Here is a 20,882-nt window from a genome sequence, read left to right on the forward strand (position 1 = left end):
TAAGCCTAATTAGACTATATTAGACACTATTTATCAAATAACAACGAAAATACTATAGTACCCATTTTGCCTAAAAATTTTGGAACTAAACTGGGCTCAAGTCCCATGTCAGTCCAGCAAACAGTCTCAAAACCAAGAAGATCTCCCACGCTGACGCCACCGCACCGCATCTCCCTTCCACTCCACTCCAGTCCGCCGCTCCCATTCCCTCGCCGCCGCCGCCATGGCCGCCGCCGCCCCCGCCAACTCCCTCCTGCACGCACCAGCCCCCCGCGGGGCCGCCGCCACCCGCTTGCCCCTCTCTCCTCCCGAGCCCGCTCCTCCCTTCCTCCTCCGTCTCCGCGCTCGGCGCCCTCACCGCCGCCTCCTCCGCTCCACCTCCCCGACCGCCGCCTCCGACCTCACCGCCTTCCCTCCCCCGAACCCGAACGGGATCTTCGCGTCCGACCCGCCCATCGACGTGGACGCCGCCACGGAGGCGGAGCTGCGGGAGAACGGGTTCCGGAGCACGCGCCGCACCAAGCTCGTCTGCACCGTGGGCCCCGCCACCTCGTCGCCCGACCAGCTCGAGGCGCTCGCCGTCGGCGGGATGAACGTGGCCCGCCTCAACATGTGCCACGGGGACCGGGAGTGGCACCGGGCCGCCATCCGCGCCGTCAGGAGGCTGAATGAGGAGAAGGGATTCGCCGTCGCCGTCATGATGGACACCGAGGGCAGCGAGATCCACATGGGCGACCTCGGCGGCGCGTCCTCGGTCAAGGCGGAGGTGAGCTGCTCATCATCGGTTATTTTGGGCTTGGCGGTGCAGTTTTAACCTTTCAGAGTGAACGGCTCACTTTTTTTAGTCTTGTACGTATTCCATGGAAGTAAATTGTGCTCCCCAATATGGATGAGGGAGAAGGGAGGGAGGGTGTTCGCCCGTCGGTCAATTTCTGCATTGTAGTAATTGATTCATGCTTGTACCAAACCTGGCAAACCCAATTTCACCGGAGTTCTCTCTTCAACCAAATGGCTCAGTTGATCTACATTTTCGGCTCAGGCTTGAAAACATTATAGAAGGGAAAACCATGCACATTTGTTGTGAAACATTCAATACTGAAACTGGCAGAATATTTCAGGGCTTTCAAAAGTAACTGAAACAAAATGCATGGTAAAAATTACCATGTATTCGCTTTCTTTGCATGTCAGCTGGGTGCCAAGACTCTAGTAAAATTGACAGGCACTGAGCTTCTGAAAGTAGTTTTCTAGATCATAGGCCTAAGCCTCGACCCTCAGGTAGATTCTTGAAAGTAGCTAATGTTCATGTCCACATAGAAATGTAACTGGATGGTTGAATCTGGTGATAGTTATGTTTTACATAATACATTCTATCATATAATACAAAGAAACTAAACGGCTTCTATAATCGTCAGCTGATATCAGCGCTCGGGTCACTACCCCCAAAAAAGGAGATTATCTTAGCATTCAGCTGTTTATTTTAAGTTATTAACCATACAGTTAGAAGCTGACTGTGTGCCTGTGCAAAATTCCTTGTTTTCTTCAGCCACATTATTTTCCAAATGATTTCCATTTTCTTATAGTATCAAAATATTCCTGAAGTAATTAACAAATCCTGTCACATTTGTTGGATTCCACAGGATGGAGAAGTATGGACGTTTAGCGTTAGATCATTTGAACTGCCTCTCCCAGAACGAACTATTAATGTGAACTATGATGGATTTGCTGAAGGTATTTAAGCTAGCCTATTTGTTGATATTGTTTGTAGTTCTGTTCTTTAGCATAACATTGCATTTAAATCCTACACAGATGTGAGAGTTGGTGATGAGCTTCTTGTGGATGGTGGAATGGCTCAGTTTGAGGTGATTGAGAAGATAGGACCAGATGTTAAGTGCCGTTGCACAGATCCTGGTTTATTGTTGCCACGTGCCAATCTTACATTCTGGCGTGATGGCAGTATCGTCCGTGAGAGGAATGCTATGCTTCCTACAATTTCATCAAAGGTAAATCCATTAGCATAATAAATGTCTTGCTGTAATTACCAAAAGGCTGTAAAGCAAAACCCTATAAATGTATACCATTGCTCGTGTTACAATGGATTTACACCTTCTTTTTCGATCGATACCATGATCAGTTCAAAACATTGTGCACTGAAACTCATCTCTGGATAATTTATCAGCTATTCCTAAAGAAGTCTGCTACCAACTAGAGTTGTTTAGTTGAGAAATGGAATCTTCTAGTAGTAGATATCAATATATAACAATGCTGCTCCTTTTCTTGTGACAACCTGTGCAGGATTGGCTTGACATAGACTTTGGAATTGCCGAAGGTGTAGATTTCATCGCTGTTTCATTTGTCAAGTCTGCAGAAGTAATTAAACACTTGAAAAGCTACATAGCTGCAAGGGGCCGTGGCAGGTACCAAGCGTATAATTTTATATTAATTTAAGTTTGTGCTTATTCGGAAGACTTTATTCAGCATTGTTAAACTGATGATGGGTGTTCCTAGAATTGTTCTGGATGCTTAGCCATTGTTACTGGTTGCTTCCTGGTCACTGGTCATTTCTGGATGATTATTCATATTGGTAGCCATTTGATGGGATGTATTCAAATAATTTTGTTCAACAATGTGATTCACAGTAGAATTATAACTGTTTAAAATTGCATGACCAACCTCAACCATAACTTGGTGTCATCTCAGCCCCTATAATTCTTCTACATGCATTAAAAAACTGTCAGTATGTGTCCCCTGTTTTTATTTGATGTGCTACAGTCATTTTGACATTGTACATCCATCTCATGTTCTGTGGTTAGTTAGTGACACTGCACAAAGTTACCTAGCTTAAAACCTAAAACCTTTAAAGGCCCCAACTCCCAGAAAATATCAAACTTACTGTGTTTTCTTTACGCTTTACTTAATTAGGCCTTGCAAACATCCAGATAAAAGCATTGCATATGTTTTTCTTACTAGAAATGCCGTAATGTTGTATTTCTGACATGTTTCTTTCGTTTCATCAATATTTGTTGCTTGATTCCTCTAATGCTTTGTTGTATATGATCAGTGATTTAGCAGTCATTGCAAAAATTGAGAGCATTGACTCTTTAAAGAACCTGGAGGAGATCATCCGAGCATCAGATGGTGCCATGGTAGCCCGAGGGGATATGGGGGCACAGGTTCCCTTGGAGCAGGTCCCCTCAATACAACAAAAGATAGTTCAACTGTGCAGGCAGCTTAACAAGCCAGTCATTGTTGCTTCTCAGCTTCTCGAATCGATGATAGAGTATCCCACACCCACCAGGGCTGAAGTTGCAGATGTTTCTGAAGCTGTCCGCCAGCGAGCTGATGCTCTAATGCTTTCTGGCGAGTCTGCAATGGGAAGGTACCCGGATAAGGCTCTTAGTGTTCTAAGGAGCGTTAGCCTAAGGATTGAAAAGTGGTGGAGAGAGGAGAAGCGTCATGAGGCCCTGGAACTTCAAAGTGTTTCATCTTCCTTCTCTGACAAGATATCAGAAGAGATCTGCAACTCAGCAGCTAAAATGGGTATCTGCTGCCATCTTCCTGTTGTTGCATATATATATTTCGTGTTTACTGACAGAATGTTTCCATTCCGTTTCTCTTAGATATATCTAAACAAAACTGATTTCATTTGCAGCTAATGGCTTGGGAGTAGACGCCGTTTTTGTTTTCACCAAGACTGGCCACATGGCCTCCCTGCTCTCGCGGTGCCGCTCCGACTGCCCAGTTTTCGCCTTCACAACCTCGACGTCTGTCAGGAGACGGCTGAACCTCCAGTGGGGCTTGATCCCCTTCCGCCTCAGCTTCTCCGATGACATGGAGAGCAACCTGAACCGCACCTTCTCCCTGCTCAAGGCCAGGGGCATGATCCAGTCTGGCGACCTCGTGATCGCACTCTCAGACATGCTGCAATCCATTCAGGTGATGAACGTACCCTAAGATAGAGCCTTATCTGCATGTCGCACGATCCTGTATCAGACGGAACACGCACATTATCGACACCTTGAAGGACAGGTCCTTGCGCCTAAACCATTGGCTTTTTCACTGTATTAGATGCTGCTATGCTAGGCTTAGTCTGGCCCAGGGAACTGTGGCAATAATTTGTGGCCTTCAGGCTGTTGTAGAACTGTTATATTACTTATAGGCTTAGGTGACGTTTAATGTGCAAGTAGTTGTTTTGATGTTTTTGCGCGATATAAAGCGGTTTCCAGCTATGTTCTCTTGTGATGTTGTACGATGATGCGTGCAGCTAATCTGCTTAAACTTTAGTTATTGACATCTGTATACTTTACTTGGCACATGAGCATGGTGTATACATTTGTCTAGAGAAACAATACGAAACAAGAAATGAAAGTTCGGGTGATATTGAACATGGAATGAAATTTAGGGGTGTAACAAGAAACATGAGTTTGTGCCTATCGAATCGGAAATTGAAATTCCTATATATAACCTTTGCCTCTTCTATGTACTGATACATATTCTCCAATGCTATATGCACACAGATATCAAAGAAACCATTTGGTTAGAGCAGTGTTTTAGTCATCATTTTGACTAAACTGATTATTAGATAGTGGCCAGAGCCAGAAATGAGGTGCGACGAATGTGGAATTTGCGATCATTGAATTTGAATTTGTGAATGTTAAGTTGTTGTTAACTTGTCAAACTAACGGTGATGGGCGTAGTAGTATAACAAATCTGAATCTTAGAACTTCCAGTCTTACTAGTATAACAAATCTGAATCTTTTGATGGCAACAATAATAAAACGAGTTTTACATACGCAACATTTTTAGAACTATGATATGATAGGGAAATAAAACGCAAGACCGCGTAAACATCAACAAATCCAAATCCTAAAAACAAATCAAATGGTAACAGATACGCTCTCTTCGACCTACTTGACCCCCAAGAGGCTTCCCCTGTACAACCCAACAACGCTACACAACTTTCCGAAATTCACCACCTCCTCACAACTGCCAGTCCGTGGATTATACACTCGCACCACGCTGTTCGGTCCTCGCACCCAGAACGCAATGCGTCCATCATCCAGCACCATCAACGGCTTCGCCATGCTTTCTCCACCGCGGAGAACCTTGCCTAGAGGAAGAGACTCCACCCTCAGCCACGTCCCCTTGTCCAGGTCCGTCAGCACCCACATTCCCATGGCGACGGACAGGTAGTCGAGGTGCACAAACACCAGGCAATCGTTGAGCTCGACCAGGCTCAGGCTGTCGCTGCAGCAGTAGCGCTTCGCGGAGGAGAGCGGGCACTGGAGGAGCGCCGGCCTCCACTTCTCCGTCGCCATGTCGAACGAGGCGATGACATCGTACTCCGCCCTCTGAGGGATCAAGAAGTGGGCGACTCCTCGGGTGACCGCCCAGTGCCGGGAGGGCGCCGTGCCGACGACCACCGGAGGGCTCGGCGCCGGCCTCCAACGCTGCTGCTTGCCGCCGCTGCCGCTGAGGGTGAGGATCTCGCACGACTGCTTGGTCTCGCCGTATTCGGCGGTGTAGACGCGGAGCACCTTGTGCTCCCCCGTCGCGGGGACGTGCCCGAACACATACGCCGACGAGATCTTGTTGCCGTTCGCGTACGCCGGGATGCTGGTGACGTCGCCGGTGGCCGGGTCGAGCACGCTGACGGCCGCCATGCCGCCGGTGCCGACGAGGCAGAGGAGGCCGCCGGTGACGCCGAAGTGGCCGTTGCCTTGGCGGTCCAGCCGGGCGACCGTCGCGCCGGACGCCACGTCCACGAGCTTGACGTCGACGCAGGAGATGTCGGCGGCGTTGTAGACGGCGGCGACGAGAAGCGGGTTCGTCTTGCTGGTTGGCCGTCCGACGGTGCGGAGGCAGCCGAGGAGCTTCGTAGGCGGGCGTAGCTGCCCGCCGTCGTCATCCGTGGGGAGGACGGCGGCCCCGTTGTTGGGCGGTGCTAGCAGATGTGCCATCAAGTCGAGTCGAGTCAATACTCGATCGAGAACCAGAACTAGCGTGATATGATTGTGTCCGTGCGCTCTTGTGGTGGCTTATTATAAGGACCGGCTGAGTGTCCTTGAGGCGAGTGCGAGTCAGCGAGCCTCACCGTCACCGACTCTCTCAAGACTCAAGTCTCGATCCTCTTGCCCTCCCGGACGAGTCGACTGGCCTCCCGAATCCGATACGCGATCTCCTCCCACAATTTTTTCTTTTCTTTTTTCGACTCCAGCCACGCGCCCACGCCACACCACGATCCCAAATTCCCAACCCACCTCTGCGGCTCTGCCTGTGCACCTTGGGCCTTGGCCTTTGGCCAACCCAGCGCGAGCTCATCGTGGCCTCGGCCCAGAGCGAGCCTTCGAAGCTGACGGCCCAGAGCGAGCCTCGAGGCCTGCTGCGGAGCTCCTAGCGCCACTGATCCACAGACTGCACAAATTCTCCTAAAAAATGCACAAAAAGTCCTTCCGACTGCCTCAATTATTGTATTAATCCGATTTACGTCCTTCAACTATAAAACCAGATCTTTGCACTCCTTAACTATTGAAACCTTCTTATTTACAAACATGAGTAGTTTTAAAAAGCGGTTTTGGTTGACGTGGCGCCACGTTAGTTGTCCTGGTGCCTCCCCAGCCACAATGGAGATAAATCATACTTTCAAGGTTAATTAGACTTTATAAAAAAAGGTTGTAAAATATTTTTTTCAAAAACTATCTAAATATTTTTTCCTAGAATAAATTAATATTTAAAAAATACTAAAATCTGATTTAATGTTAGAAAATTCATAGAAATTTTGTTATGACTTAAAAAAATATGAATCTAGTTTCATGTTTTTCCTAAAATCATGATCTACCTTTTTATTACTTGCTCAGAATTATTTAAATCTTATATGATCTCCTAAAATTCAAAACTAGGCTAATGTGAAATAGAGGCTGCAAATAGAGTCAAATCCTTGTAGACTGCATTGTGAATCAATATGTAACCCACCGTGCAAATTACAGAGATGTTTCCTCAGCAGCAATGTGTAGCTTAACTAGAGAAGAGGAGATCGAAGACGGCCTCACCCCCACCCCTCAAGGAGTGCTACATGGCCCACACGGAAGACGACGCTAAGACTTGTAAGACGACCGTGGAGGCTACGACGATCATTTCGAGACGCACACCTCCACAGCCGGCCACAACCACCGATAGTTCTAACTATAAAAAACATAGAGAATGATTTTAGGAAAAAAAAAATATGCAAGTGGTTTCATATTTTTTTGAGATAAAACATAATTCTTCTATGCTAGGCTTAGTCTGGCCCAGGAACTTATCGGCACCTTGAAGGACAGTTCCTTGTGCCTAAATCAATGCCTTTTTCACTGTACTAGTTAGCATGTCCTTGTGTTGCTATAGGATAACTAACAATTTATACTAAAAACACACGGATCGCACGATAAGATAACAATACTGTTAAATTAAATACTAACATTAAAGTAACATTTAATCTAAAAAGCAAAGTTTATGAATTTAACACAGTCAGGGAGTGCGCGGTGTCGCAAGCTCACAAACTCTAGAGCTTCCAGAAATTGAGTCGAATCCAACCTAGAGCCTTGGAACCCTGCATCTTTTCCTAGACGGGCTTCACTTCGGATGCATCGGTAGCAATATCAACGATCTCCAGTCGATGGACCAAGTCATATGGATCCACATACAATGGCTCGGATATATAGATTTTGTTCTCCCTGTACTTGGATACACTTGTTCCACTAAAGTTTTCATTGAAATGTTTAGACACGAACAGTGTCTGATCACCGATGTCCCTCACCCTGGACCACTCCGGCGTACGGTCGTGGAGGTTTCACTTGTAGATCGTGCTGCTGTAGGTGAAGCTCTATGTCTCGTGGAACGTGCTCACCATGGCACCCACAATGTGCAGCTCACCGTTTGATTCTAGGTAGCCACGGTGGCAGAGCCCCGTAGGTGGCAACAGCGATGGCAGCAGCGTCACGGTTGGAGTAGCGCCGGCGGCGTTGCTGCTGTAGACGGAGATTTCTCCAGTGCAGTCGATCGCCAAGAACTTATCTTGGTAGTGGACGATGGACCCTACGGAGAACTCCAGTTTGGTGTCGAGCAGCGTCCATGTGCTATCGACTTCAACCCGGCAGAACACGACCTCCGTGGAGCACCCAAGCATGGCCATGGCCACGCACTCGCGACTGGCGGCGTCAGGCGGCGCCAAGAGCACGATCTCACGGAAGAACACGTCCCTCATGTCTTCTAGCTTGATGGCTCTACCTGCGGCATCCGCGTCCCCGTAGCCGTTGGTGGGATGGAGGACCCACCGACCGTGGACCATAGACACGTGTTCCGATGAGGACGCCGCTGCGACATGTTCGCCTGCTAGCGGGAGCTCAATGCGGGAGGCACGGGCACCGGTGAATGGATTCAGCAGCGTCACGAACGCCGCCTCGTCCATGAGCGCCAACCACCCACACGAGGAGCCACACGCCACCTTGCTGCGCACATCAGGCAGCGTCTTGGACATGACCTTCTCTGGGACACAGTAGAAGCCGATGCGGTCCGAATCGGGGTCGAACAGGAGCAGCACGAAGGTCGCGAACAGGGACAGCGGCACGCCATGGGGAGCAAGTGGATCGGAAGGACGCCGCGTCACAGCCTAACCCGAGATGCTGCCCGATGGACTCGAGGAGATCCTTTGGCAGGCAGGATCTCCAGTTAGGGAGAGGTAGGGACCTTCTCTTAGGATTGGGAGGCTGAGCTATGGAAGACAGATGACATCAACTATGGTTCATGTAAGAAACAACAAGCGAGGGTGATGGAACATGTGAGCGTGAAACCAAATGAAAGGAGGAAAAAGCTGTCCCTTTTGCAAATGCAAAGAGAGGAAGTAATTAAATATAGACAGATTTGGCAAGGTTCTCATAAATACAAAGAGGTTCCTTTTGTCTTAATTCTTTTTCTTTCTGTGTTAATTCTCTTTGCTTTTGCTCGTTGCCATGTATGCTGGTGCATGCAAACATGCAATATGTATATGGATAGCACAATAATTTTCTACTTTTTATTTTGCCGTGATTCCTCTATGAAGGTCCTTGTGTGGTTTTGGTAATTGAGTGACAACCCTATATGGACTAATTGTGTTTATGTGAGATACACAGGTGATTAATCTATAAGTATATTTGTGTGAGCAACATATGCCGTGAAGGTGAAAATGGTCTGGAGATGTTGCAAAGCTCACACATGTGATGATGAAGGAGCTTATTGCACATGCGACATGACATTTGAAGGGTCGAGATGGCGGACTAGAGGGGGGGTGAATAGTCCTTTTTAAAACTTAATCACGTTGGCTAACCGAAACAAGTGCGGAATTAAAACTATCGGTCTAGCCAAGACTACACCCCTCTATCTATGTTCACTAGCACCTTGCAAAGATACTAATCAAGCAATAAAGGTGCTGGGCTAGCTAGAGCTCTCCTAACCAATTCTATAAGCAAGGTCACACAAACTTATGCCACTAGTACTTTAAGCTATAAGGGAGCTCCTACACAAGCTGGTAAGCAAAAGCACAAAGCCAACTAAGCTCACTAGCAATGCTCAATAACAAGGCAACCAATGCCAAATTAGAGAGCGCAATTACTTAGCTATACAAACTAAGTAATGTGACTAACAAGGTTACACAAACCAAATTAGCCACGCAAGGGAGCTACTTCTATGCTACACAAGCATGAAGGTAACTAGCAAGCTACACAAGCTAACTAATTACAAAAGCAACAACACAAGCTTAATGTATATGAAAGTAAACGCAAGCTTGTGTAACGGGGATGCAAACCAATGGGAAGAACAAGGTTGACACGATGATTTTTCTCCCGAGGTTCACGTGTTTGCCAACACGCTAGTCCCTATTGTGTCGACCGCTCACTTGGTGGTTCGGCGGCTAATTAGCATCACCCGCTAAGCCCGCACGTCGGGCGCTGCAAGAACCTACCCCTTGAGTGAGGGTAGCTCAATGACACACTTTACTAGAGTTGCTCTTCGCGGCTCTCTCGGGGCGAGCACAATGCCCCTCACAAGCACTTCTCCGGAGCGCCGCACAAGCTTCTTGCGCGCTTCGACGGAGACCACCACTAAGCTATCTAGGAGGTGGCAACCTCCAAGAGTAACAAGCACCACCGGCTTGCAACTCGATCACCTAGTGCCACTCGATGCAACCTCATGATGCAATCGCACTAGAATCGCTCACTCACATAATTGAATGATCACTATCATGTATATGTGTGATGGAGGGCTCCCAAGCACTCACAAGCATGGACACTAAGTCCCCTTAGGTGCTCTACACCAGCCATGGCCGAAGGCCACTTCTATTTATAGCCCCAAGGGCTAAACTAGCCGTTACCCCTTCACTGGGCAAAAATCGGGCCGACCGGACGCTCCGGTTGTGTTGACCGGACGCTAGACCTCAGCATCCGGTCGCCCGCAGACGGCCACGTGTTCTGGTTCTAACGGTCACTTGACTTGACCGAACGCAGCAGCTTTCAACTGACCGGACGCTGAACCCCCAGTGTCTGGTCGTTTCCAGTAAGGTACCGACCTCGACCGGACGTGTCCGGTCACACTTGATCGGACGCAGCCAGCGTCCGGTCACACTCTAGCTTCTGCGTCATCATATGTCAGCCTGACCGGACGTAGCCTACCAGCGTCCGGTGCATTCAGATCCAGCGTCCGGTCAGTTGACCGATGCCAGCATCTTCGTGATCAACTCATTTTCACTTCTAACTTCATCACCCTTGCTCCAATGTACTAACCACAAGAACTTGCATTCGGCGCAATAGAAAATAGGCATTCCATTTTCCCGAAAGCGCCGAATTCCGCCTCGCAAGCTCGGTGGGAGGGAGAGAGGGACCCAAACCCATCTCAACCCTGCAAACACCACCTCCTTTGTAAATGTGCCAACACCACCAAGTGTACACCACCATGTGTATGTGTGTTAGCTTTTCACAATCATTTCCCAAAGGATGTTAGCCACTCAACTTGCCATGCCACTCGATCCTAGCGATGATGCAAAGTTAGATCACTCGAGTGGCACTAGATGACCGATATGCAAACAAGTTTGCTCCTCTTGATAGTACGGCCATCTATCCTAAACCCGGTCATAAACTTCTCTACACACCTATGACCGGTGAAATGAAATGCCCTAGGTTATACCTTTGCCTTGCGCATTCCATTCCATCTCCTCCAATGTCGATGCAACACATGCACCAACACGATCAACAATGATATGATCCACTTCATATCATCACATGATCATATTGGTTCATTGATCTTGACTTTACTTGCTCTTCACCGTTGCCATCGTCCATCGGCGCCAAGTCTTGCTCAAGCTTCACCGCCATGCGGTCCATTACTCCAAAGCCTTCGACTTGCCCTTCATGCTTACAACCGGTCCATCAAGCCAAGTCTTATCTTGATCTTCTCCACCTTGATCATATGACTCAATGACATGTCTCATATGCATTTAAGCTCCTTCATCATCACATGTGTGAGCTTTGCAACATCTCCAAGCCATTTTCACCTTCATGGCATATGTTGCTCACACACATGTACCTATGGACTAATCACCTGTGTATCTCACATAAACACAATTAGTCCACCTAAGTTGTCACTCAATTACCAAAACCAAACAAGGACCTTTCAATTGAGTCATGTGATCAAGGTGGAGAAGATCAAGACAAGACTTAGCTTGATGGACCGGTTGCAAGCATGAAGGGCAAGTCGGAGGCTTTGGAGCGATGGACCACGTGGCGGTGAAGCTTGAGCAAGACTTGGCGTCGATGGATGAAGGCAACGGTGAAAAACAAGTGAAGTCAAGATCAATGAACCAATATGATCACGTGATGATATGAAGTGGATCATATCATTGTTGATCATGTTGGTGCATGTGTTGCATCGACATTAGAGGAGATGGAATGAAATGCGCAAGGCAAAGGTATAACCTAGAGCATTTCATTTCACCGGTCATAGGTGTATAGAGAAGTTGATGACCGGGTTTAGGATAGATGGCCGTAATATCAAGAGAGGCAAACTTGTTTGCATATCAGTCATCTAGTGCCACTCGAGTGATCTAACTTTGCATCATCGCTAGTATCGAGTGGCGTGGCAAGTTGAGTGGCTAATCCTTTGGAAAATGTTTGTAAAAATCTAACACACATACACATGGTGGTGTTGGCACATTTGCAAAGGAGAAGAAGTTAGAGTTGTCATGAATCAACTTAGAGAAGAGAAAAATGTTTTTCGGTGTACTTCGAACTATAGGATGGTCCTTGGATTGGAATATTGTTTTGATCCATTATGATTTGGATCAAGTATGTGGGATGTGTAGCCCTCTGAGTAAGCTTTCCAAAATGTCCAAGATCATCAAAATTGGAGTTTAGAGCTAAGAGTTATAGACGTTTTAGCGCTGAAAGGTCTGTGACCGGACGCTGGTGCGAAAAACGACCGGATGTTGGGGTCCAGCGTCCGGTCAGCACCTGCGAGTTCGGTCACAGCGTCCGGTCAGTGTTTTTAGCATGTCCAAAGGCGACTGAATGCTGGGAGAGTCATCTGGTCATTGAAAAACATCGCTGGAACCTCTCTGTTAGTGACCGGACGCTGGGTTTCAACGTCCGGTCGTTATGACCTGCGTGTCCGGTCAGTACGTGCTTTGCCCAGTGAAGGGGTAACGGTTATTTTAGCCCTTGGGGCTATAAAAGGAGTGTGTGGCTGGCCTTGGGCTGGTTGCTTAGCACCCTCATGCCTATGTGGCTTGTGTAGGATTGCTTGGATGCCCTCTAACTCACTTGTGCTTGCAAGAGTGCGAATCGATTGCGAGTGAGTGTGATTCTAGTGCGTTGCATTGTGAGATTGCATCGAGTGGCACTAGGTGATCGAGTTGCAAGCCAGTGGTGCTTGTTACTCTTGGAGGTTGCCACCTCCTAGATGGCTAGGTGGTGGTCTTCGTCGAAGTCCACAAGAAGCTTATACGGTGCTCCAGAGTAGAGCTTTGTGAGGGGCATTGTGCTCGCCCCGCGGGAGCCGTGAAGAGCAACTCTAGTTGAGCGTGTCATTGAGCTACCCTCACTTTTGGGGTAGGTTCTTGCGGTGCCCGACGTGTGGGCTTGATGGGTGATGCTAATTAGCCGCCGAACCACCAAGTGAGCGGTCGACACAACGGGGACGTAGCGTGTTGGCAAGCACGTGAACCTCAGGAGAAAATCACCGTGTCAACCTTGTTCTTCCCATTGGTTTGCAATCCCCTTACACAAGCTTGTGATTACTTTTATATACATTGTGCTTGTGTAGTTGCTCTTGTAATTAGTTAGCTTGTGTAGCTCACTAGTTACTTTTTTGCTTGTGTAGCATAGAAGTAGCTCCCTTGCGTGGCTAATTTGATTTGTGTAACCTTGTTAGTCACTTTGCTTAGTTTGTGTAGCTAAGAATTTATGCTCTCTAATTTGGCATTGGTTGCCTTGTTATTGAGCATTGCTAGTGAGCTTAGTTGGATTTATACTTTTGCTTACTAGCATATGTAGGAGCTCTCTCATTGCTTGAAATACTAGTGGCATAGGTTTGTGTGACCTTGCTCCTAGAATTGGTTAGGTGAGCTCTAGTTAGCCCGATACCTTTGTTGCTTAATTAGGATCTTTGCAAGGTGCTAGAGAACACAGATAGAGGGGTGTAGTCTTAGCTAGACTGATAGTTTTAATTCCGCACTTGTTTTGGTTAGTCAACGCGATTAAGTTTTAGAAACGACTATTCACCCCCCTCTAGTTGCCATCTCAACCCATTTTACTCTATACACCTTAGCATCATTTAGTAGTAATTACTCTCCCACAATTGTAATCAATGACCACAAATGTTCAAAATGTAGATAGGTTGAGATTATCAATGTCAATCAATGGGGTGTGGATCATTTACCCAAATTTGGTTCAATCTAGAATACTTGCCAAAGACATTTAACTCGGTTTGATCCAAGGACAAGCTTCTTCACACCTCTAAATAAGGGTTATCTTATACCATGTTGAGTTAAACACTTAGAGCTCATTTTCTAGGTCAAACACTAGGTTTACAAGCCTACAAACATGTCATATGCTTCCACTAGATCAAAATAAGCATAGAAGCAATAGTGGTACCATACAATCATCAAATTCATTTGATTTTCATGAATAAGCCTATTAGATATGAAAGATGTCTAGATGCACTAAACATATCCGTAGCAAGGATGTATGCCATGCCAATCAACTTTTATCTTGGATTGCTTGAAGGAGAGGCATGCCATATAAATGTTTGTTTTGAAGCTCGCACATATGCATAGATTGAAATTGTGGGAGAGTAATTACTACTAAATGATGCTAAGGTGTATAGAGTAAACCTTTGAAGCGTGATACCAATCGGAGTTGCACCTTTAAATTCATCTTTAGCACCATGGTTAGCTAGATATCACTTGGAAATAAAATCACTAGATATCTCATGAGATCAACATTAAAACCAAGGTACTAGCATTACTTGAAAAGCATACCAAGTGTCTAGCTAACCATGGTGCTAAGGATGAACTTAAAGGTGCAGCTCTGATACCACTTGAAAGGTTCTAATGACTAGAGGGAGGGTGAATAGCCTAATAAAAATTTCTACAACAACACTCAACAAACCAGTTAGACAATTATGAGACGAAGCAAGTGTTGCGCTAGCCTACTAAAAATGCAAGCCACCTACCACAATTTTAGTTTCTATTGTCTCTAACCACACAATAGCTATGGCACTACAATAAGTTAGTGTGCTCTCAAAGACTAACTAAAGAGCCACACTAACCAAACTAACAAGCTCTCATAACTAGGTATACTAAAGAACTTGATAACTAGTTTGTGGTAATGTAAAGAGAGAGAGAGCAAGAAAGTTATACCGCCGTGTCGAGGAGTGAACCAATCAATCACAAGAATCAAAATCAATGAAGACCAATCACCTCGGAATCAAATGATGAACACAATGATTTTTTTACCAAGGTTCACTTGCTTACCGGCAAGCTACTCCTTGTTGTGGTGATTCACTCACTTGGAGGTTCATGCGCTAATTGGCATCACACGCCAAACCCTCAATAGAATGTCGCACAACCAACACAAGATGAGGATCACATAAGCCACGAGCAATTCACTAGAGTACCTTTTGGCTCTCCATCGGGGAAAGGTCAAGAACCCATCACAATCACTACGATCAGAACCGGAGACAATCACTAACCTCCGCTCGACTATCCTCACTACTCCAAGCCGTCTAGGTGGCGGCAACCACCAAGAGTAACAAGTGAATCCCATAGCAAAACACAAATAATAAGTGACTCTAGATGCAAACACTCAAGCAATGCACTTGGATTCTCTCCCAATCTCACAAAGATAATGAATCAATGATGGAGATAAGTGGGAGAGTTTTGGCTAAGCTCACAAGGTTTCTATGTCAATGTAAATAGCCAAGAGAGTGAGCTTGAGCTAGCCATGGGGCTTAAATAGGGAGCCCCCATGAATAGAGCCATTGGGCTCCTCACTACACTAAACACGGGCCGATCAGACGTGCCAGTTAGATTGACCGGATGCTAGACCTCAGTATCCAGTCACGCGATGCACGCCACGTGTCCCCTCTCTTCAAACACTGAGCGCCTGATCCCAATAGTCAAGTGATGACCGGACGCGTAGCTGTGAAGTGACCGGATGATGGACCTCAGCGTCCGATCATTTCCAGTAAGCATCCAGAAACGAGAAATCACGATTGAACGCGTTCGGTCATGCTCGACCGGATCATCCAGTGTCCGGTCACTCGACGTCTCCTCTATGCACTACCATGTCAGTAGGACTGGACGTAACCCTCCAGCGTCCGGTCACTAAGTGACCCAGCATCCGGTCAGAGACTGACGCCAGCATCTTCGCTGCTTCTTCTGACTGGATGCACCAATCCTACCACGACCAGCGTCCGGTCACTTACAGTGACTTCCATCTTTTCTGTCTAGGGCGCCATGAAGTTTCCTACCCTTGCTCAAATGTGCCAACCACCAAGTGTATCACCTTGTGCATATGTGTTAGCATATTTTCACAAACATTTTCAAGGGTGTTAGCACTCCACAAGATCCTAAGTGCATATGCAATGAGTTAGAGCATCTAGTGGCACTTTGATAGACGCATTTCGATACGAGTTTCATCCCTCTTAATAGTACGACTATCAATCCTAAATGTGATCACACTCTCTAAGTGTCTTGATCACTAAAACAAAATGGCTCCTACCATTTATACCTTTGCCTTGAGCCTTTTGTTTTTCTCTTTCTTCTTTTCAAGTCCAAGTACTTGATCATCACCATGGCATCACCATCATCATGTCATGGTCTTCATTTGCTTCATCACTTGGAATATGCTACCTATGTCATGATCACTTGATAAACTAGGTTAGCACTTAGGGTTTCATCAATTCACCAAAACCAAACTAGAGCTTTCAATCTCCCCCTTTTTAGTAATTGATGACAACCCTTTCATAAAGATATGAATTGAAATTCAATTGAATCCATGTTGCTTGTGCAAGCATATTTACCATGTGTAAAAGGATATGGATAAGTTTCGTGAACCCCAAATGGTAGCAATTTCTCCCCCTACATATGTGCTAAGAGTTTGGATTGTAGCTCGCACATATGCTTGGATAGGAAATATAGGAGACAATGTCTACCAAATGATGCTAAGGTATAAAAGATGAACCTTTGAAGCGTGATACCAATCAGAGTGCACCAATATACCATCCTTAGCACCATGGTTAGCTTGATACCACTTGGAAACACTTGAAAATGAAATCACTAGATAACCTATGCATGCTAGATTTTCATTTCATCATTCAACCTATAACTAGCATACACCACATAAGCATGAATATTGAAATTTAAAACTTGTGCCATGCAAGCAAACATATGAAATGCACATTCAAATGCATCATACAAGTTCATGAGCTTGCTCCCCCTACTTGTGTGCTCAAAATTTTAATTGATCCCTTTCCTTTGTGAAAGGGTTGTCATCAATTACCAAAAAGGGGGAGATTGAAAGCTCTAGTTTGGTTTTGGTGAATTGATGAAACTCTAAGTGCTAACCTAGTTTATCAAGTGATCATGACATAGGTAGCATATTCCAAGTGATGAAGCAAATGAAGACCATGACATGATGATGGTGATGCCATGGTGATGATCAAGTACTTGGACTTGAAAAGAAGAAAGAGAAAAACAAAAGGCTCAAGGCAAAGGTATAAATGGTAGGAGCCATTTTGTTTTTCTCTTTCTTCTTTTCAAGTCCAAGTACTTGATCATCATCATGGCATCATCATCATCATGTCATGGTCTTTATTTGCTTCATCACTTGGAATATGCTACCTATGTCATGATCACTTGAAAAACTAGGTTAGCACTTAGAGTTTCATCAATTCACCAAAACCAAACTAGATCTTTCACTCTATCACATGACAGGTAATATTCAATCAAGGAGAATGGCATGATCAATCAGTAATTAAGATGTCGTGGGATCATAGGCGTGGGCAGACAGACAAACCAAAACAAATGTCACACCAAAAAATGTCCACACTTTGTTCTTTTTAGTTGTAGGAGATTAGATGATACTATGCTAGGCTTAGTCTGGCCTAGGGAACCGTGGCAATAATTTGTGGCTTTCAGGCTGCTGCAGAACTCTTCTTATATTACTTTTAGGCTTAGGTGGCATTTAATGTGCAAGTAGTTGTTTTGATGTTTTTGCGTGATAAAGCGGTTCAAGCTATGTGAACCCTGATGTTGTACGATGATGCGTGCAGCTAATCTGCTTAAACTTTAGTTATCAACTTCTGTATACTTGACACATGGGAATGGTGTCTAGATTTTTGTCTAGAAAAATAACTTTGTCAATTTCACAATGTTCTTATGAGGTGTTTTTTTTGACGAGGATGTCATGAGGTGTTATAAATATACGAAACTAAGAAATGAAACCTCAGGTGATGAACTACAGAAACTACCCTACCCCCGCGTCGCTCTTCGACATGGGCGGCGCCCAACACACACACACACCAGCGCTGCCCCTTCGCCACCTCCCCAGCGCCTCGCCATCGCCGGAGGCAGCCACCAGAAGCCCACGTGGCTCCAAAGGATGGCAGCAGCGGGGATCTCATCCCTCTCCTGGATTCAAAGCTATTGGTATTTATTAACTTGCCACTTGTTTAAGTAGTCACCTAATGTAATTGATATTTCTTAGCATCACTTTTACGAAGTTGTCATCCCTAGCGATGGTGTCAGAAATGCTTATTGGTAGTACCTAATGCCACTTCTAGAATGACACTAAGAAGTACTTTAGTATTTCATGTGACTAGATAGAATATATATAATTGAAAGGAGTCTACAAGCGCACAGATAATATACCATTGTAGCACTTCATCCGGGAGTATTCTAGGTATCGCTATTTATATTTTTACCATAGGGAAGGACGGGCAGTGGGAATATATTGATAACTTATACACATGATGGAGAAATAAACCATAACCAAACTTCTACTCACAACATGGGTAAGTCAACAGATAAATGTATATGAATGGCAAGTAATAACTAATCATTGATCACTCATAGTACTCCTTTTTATGGCATTAGCATGGCTAAGTAGAATATTAGAGGAATAATTCCTAAGTCATTCTTAATTACAAGTCAAAGCATACATTGATTAGTGCAATTACACTTAGTCATAGGATAAATTATGTATATGATAAGTATGGTTTAATGATAAATCACTCAGAGTACTCCTTTCTATGGCATTAGCATGGTTAAGTAGAATATTAGAGGAATAATTCCTAATCATTCTTAATTATAAGTCAAAGTATACATTGATTAGTGCAATTACACCTAGTAGTCATGGCTAAGGTCATCTTTATATCTACACATAAGGGATATTACTAAGGAAGATTAAGAACATAGCTTGTTCTTCCTTCGTAACCAGACCCTACTTGCGCCTATATTCGAGGAGTAGACTACAAAGGACTCAACAGGAGTATCATATCCGCGATCTACCATATGACCCGAAATATAGGGTGTATCCATAGGTAAATAACGTATAAGCACCATGCTTACACAATGTCGGCCACTCACCCTTAGATCCAAAGAGTGAGCGCTATACAAACTTATGTATGAACATGATAATAATATAACTATACTAAGCATACAATCAAAGTAGACGATGAACATGATAACTAGGAACATGATTAATACGAAGAACAATATCATAACAATTGTAGCAAACATATAAAAGTAATAAGAGATACAAAAGAGAGGGGGTACAAATGCTATACCAAGCTGCGCTCTTGACATGATCAGGAATCCAAGCAAAGATTGCCTCCCCCTAGACCTAGCCTAGCTAGCTATGTCCTAGAATATGGTGGAGCTCTAAGGGTGATTAGGGTTTCTGTCTTCTCAAATAACTTGATCAGGGCTTGATGCCTTAGGGGGTGGCAAGGGATGGTATATATAGGCCAGAGCGTCAATCCTGAGCCCTCAGATCAAACCGACTTGAATGGATGGCGTAGATGCAACCTAGGAGGCGGTGGGGAACCGATATTCTAAGGAGGGTCTGATAGGTGGGGCCCATAGGTCGGACGGCCTGCAGGTGGGGCCGGTCGGCAGCCACCTGCCCTCCGCTTCGGTGGGTTGCCTCCTAGAATCTTCTAGAACCTTCTAGAGTTGTTTTCACTATGAATAAGCATGATTAATTCTGACATCTAGGTCCACCTTGACAGTTTTCTGGATAAACACTGCAAAAAATACAGATTCACCAAAACTCATGGAATTTGTTAGTTTAAACCCCTAAACCTTTGTTGGTGATTATTTTCATGCCCATATACATGTTATATTGATTATTTATAATATTTGTTAACTACCGTCAACAAACTCCCTCAAGCTTAACCTTTGTTCATCCCTAAGCAATGCTAAACTTAGCAAAAGGATCAGGAGTTGCTTCAATGTTTTCACTCCTCAAAAGTACACATGCGTTCAAACAAAAATTCTCCTCCGAATTAGAATAAACCGATCCAACTTTCAAACTTACCCATATTACCTTCAACCATGTGGCTTCTTAGCCTTCACTTGGTTCTTGAGCAATCGAAAGATAGAACGATCAAGTCAAGCACTAAGTCTCAGATTCTTTGCTCAACCATTATTCTAGAGTTTTTATAGATTTTCAAAATAAAACTCAGAGCTTCCATTGTATGACACTCTCAAGTCTCTCAATGTATGTGGTATTTGTGGATCTTCACCAAGGCAATAATGATATTATGCCTTTCTCTTCCTACAACTAAGGCTTATGTAGAGCTTATGGAGTAGAAATAGCATGAAAGAGCATATTTGCAATACATATATCATAAAGTCAAACCTCGGATCCAAAGAGAGTTGAGTCATATAATCAAATCAAGATGTGCATGTGTATGGTGGATATATGGTGGCTAACCTAATTTTACTATGCTCCTTAAAAACATATCTCTCTTTTGGAATTTAGAAACATCTTTGCAAGAAAACATGTGCTATCATATTCATCTTTCTCTTTTTTTTCAGGTAGGCATCTGAGTACCCATTGTTTTAGATATCTCGGACACTTGTTTATTTTTTTCAACTTTTTCTTCTTTTTTTATGAATAACTTTTGTATAGCCCAATGCTTCTTTTCTGCAACAAAACTTTTGATAGATAGCAACAAGAATTTGGAGCATTTATTTGGTGGATGGAAATCCTATCAAGCATGTTTTTCACTCCCAGTGTAGAAGTAAAACATTTTTGGGTGGATCTAAATAGAATGGCATGTTTTTGCGCCTATCCCCAGTGTAGGAGTAGTGCATATAT

At 44.9% G+C, this 20,882-nt stretch overlaps 2 protein-coding genes across 2 annotated transcripts; one reads left to right on the plus strand and one right to left on the minus strand.

Moving 5' to 3' along the window:
- Positions 1–131: 131 nt before the first annotated feature.
- LOC136551000 (pyruvate kinase isozyme A, chloroplastic-like) lies at positions 132–4,391 on the plus strand. The gene is made up of 6 exons (XM_066542594.1): positions 132–766; positions 1,638–1,728; positions 1,807–2,000; positions 2,293–2,414; positions 3,059–3,537; positions 3,650–4,391. Exons 1-6 carry the CDS (start codon positions 224–226, stop codon positions 3,949–3,951), a joined length of 1,731 nt encoding a protein of 576 aa, XP_066398691.1. The 5' UTR covers positions 132–223; the 3' UTR covers positions 3,952–4,391.
- A 513-nt stretch (positions 4,392–4,904) lies between these two features.
- LOC136548090 (uncharacterized) lies at positions 4,905–5,957 on the minus strand. Its single transcript, XM_066539732.1, has one exon. It carries the CDS (start codon positions 5,955–5,957, stop codon positions 4,905–4,907), a length of 1,053 nt encoding a protein of 350 aa, XP_066395829.1.
- Between the last annotated feature and the right edge of the window lie 14,925 nt (positions 5,958–20,882).

The sequence above is a fragment of the Miscanthus floridulus genome, chromosome 4 (assembly GCF_019320115.1).
Source record: "Miscanthus floridulus cultivar M001 chromosome 4, ASM1932011v1, whole genome shotgun sequence".
Classification (NCBI taxonomy): domain Eukaryota; kingdom Viridiplantae; phylum Streptophyta; class Magnoliopsida; order Poales; family Poaceae; genus Miscanthus; species Miscanthus floridulus.

Coding starts and splice junctions, on each gene's coding strand:
- LOC136551000 (XM_066542594.1), top strand. CDS start 224: ATGGCCGCCGCCGCCCCCGCCAACTCCCTCCTGCACGCACCAGCCCCC. Junction 2,001..2,292: donor TTCCTACAATTTCATCAAAG/GTAAATCCATTA, acceptor CAACCTGTGCAG/GATTGGCTTGACATAGACTT. Junction 3,538..3,649: donor CAACTCAGCAGCTAAAATGG/GTATCTGCTGCC, acceptor TTTCATTTGCAG/CTAATGGCTTGGGAGTAGAC.
- LOC136548090 (XM_066539732.1), bottom strand. CDS start 5,957: ATGGCACATCTGCTAGCACCGCCCAACAACGGGGCCGCCGTCCTCCCC.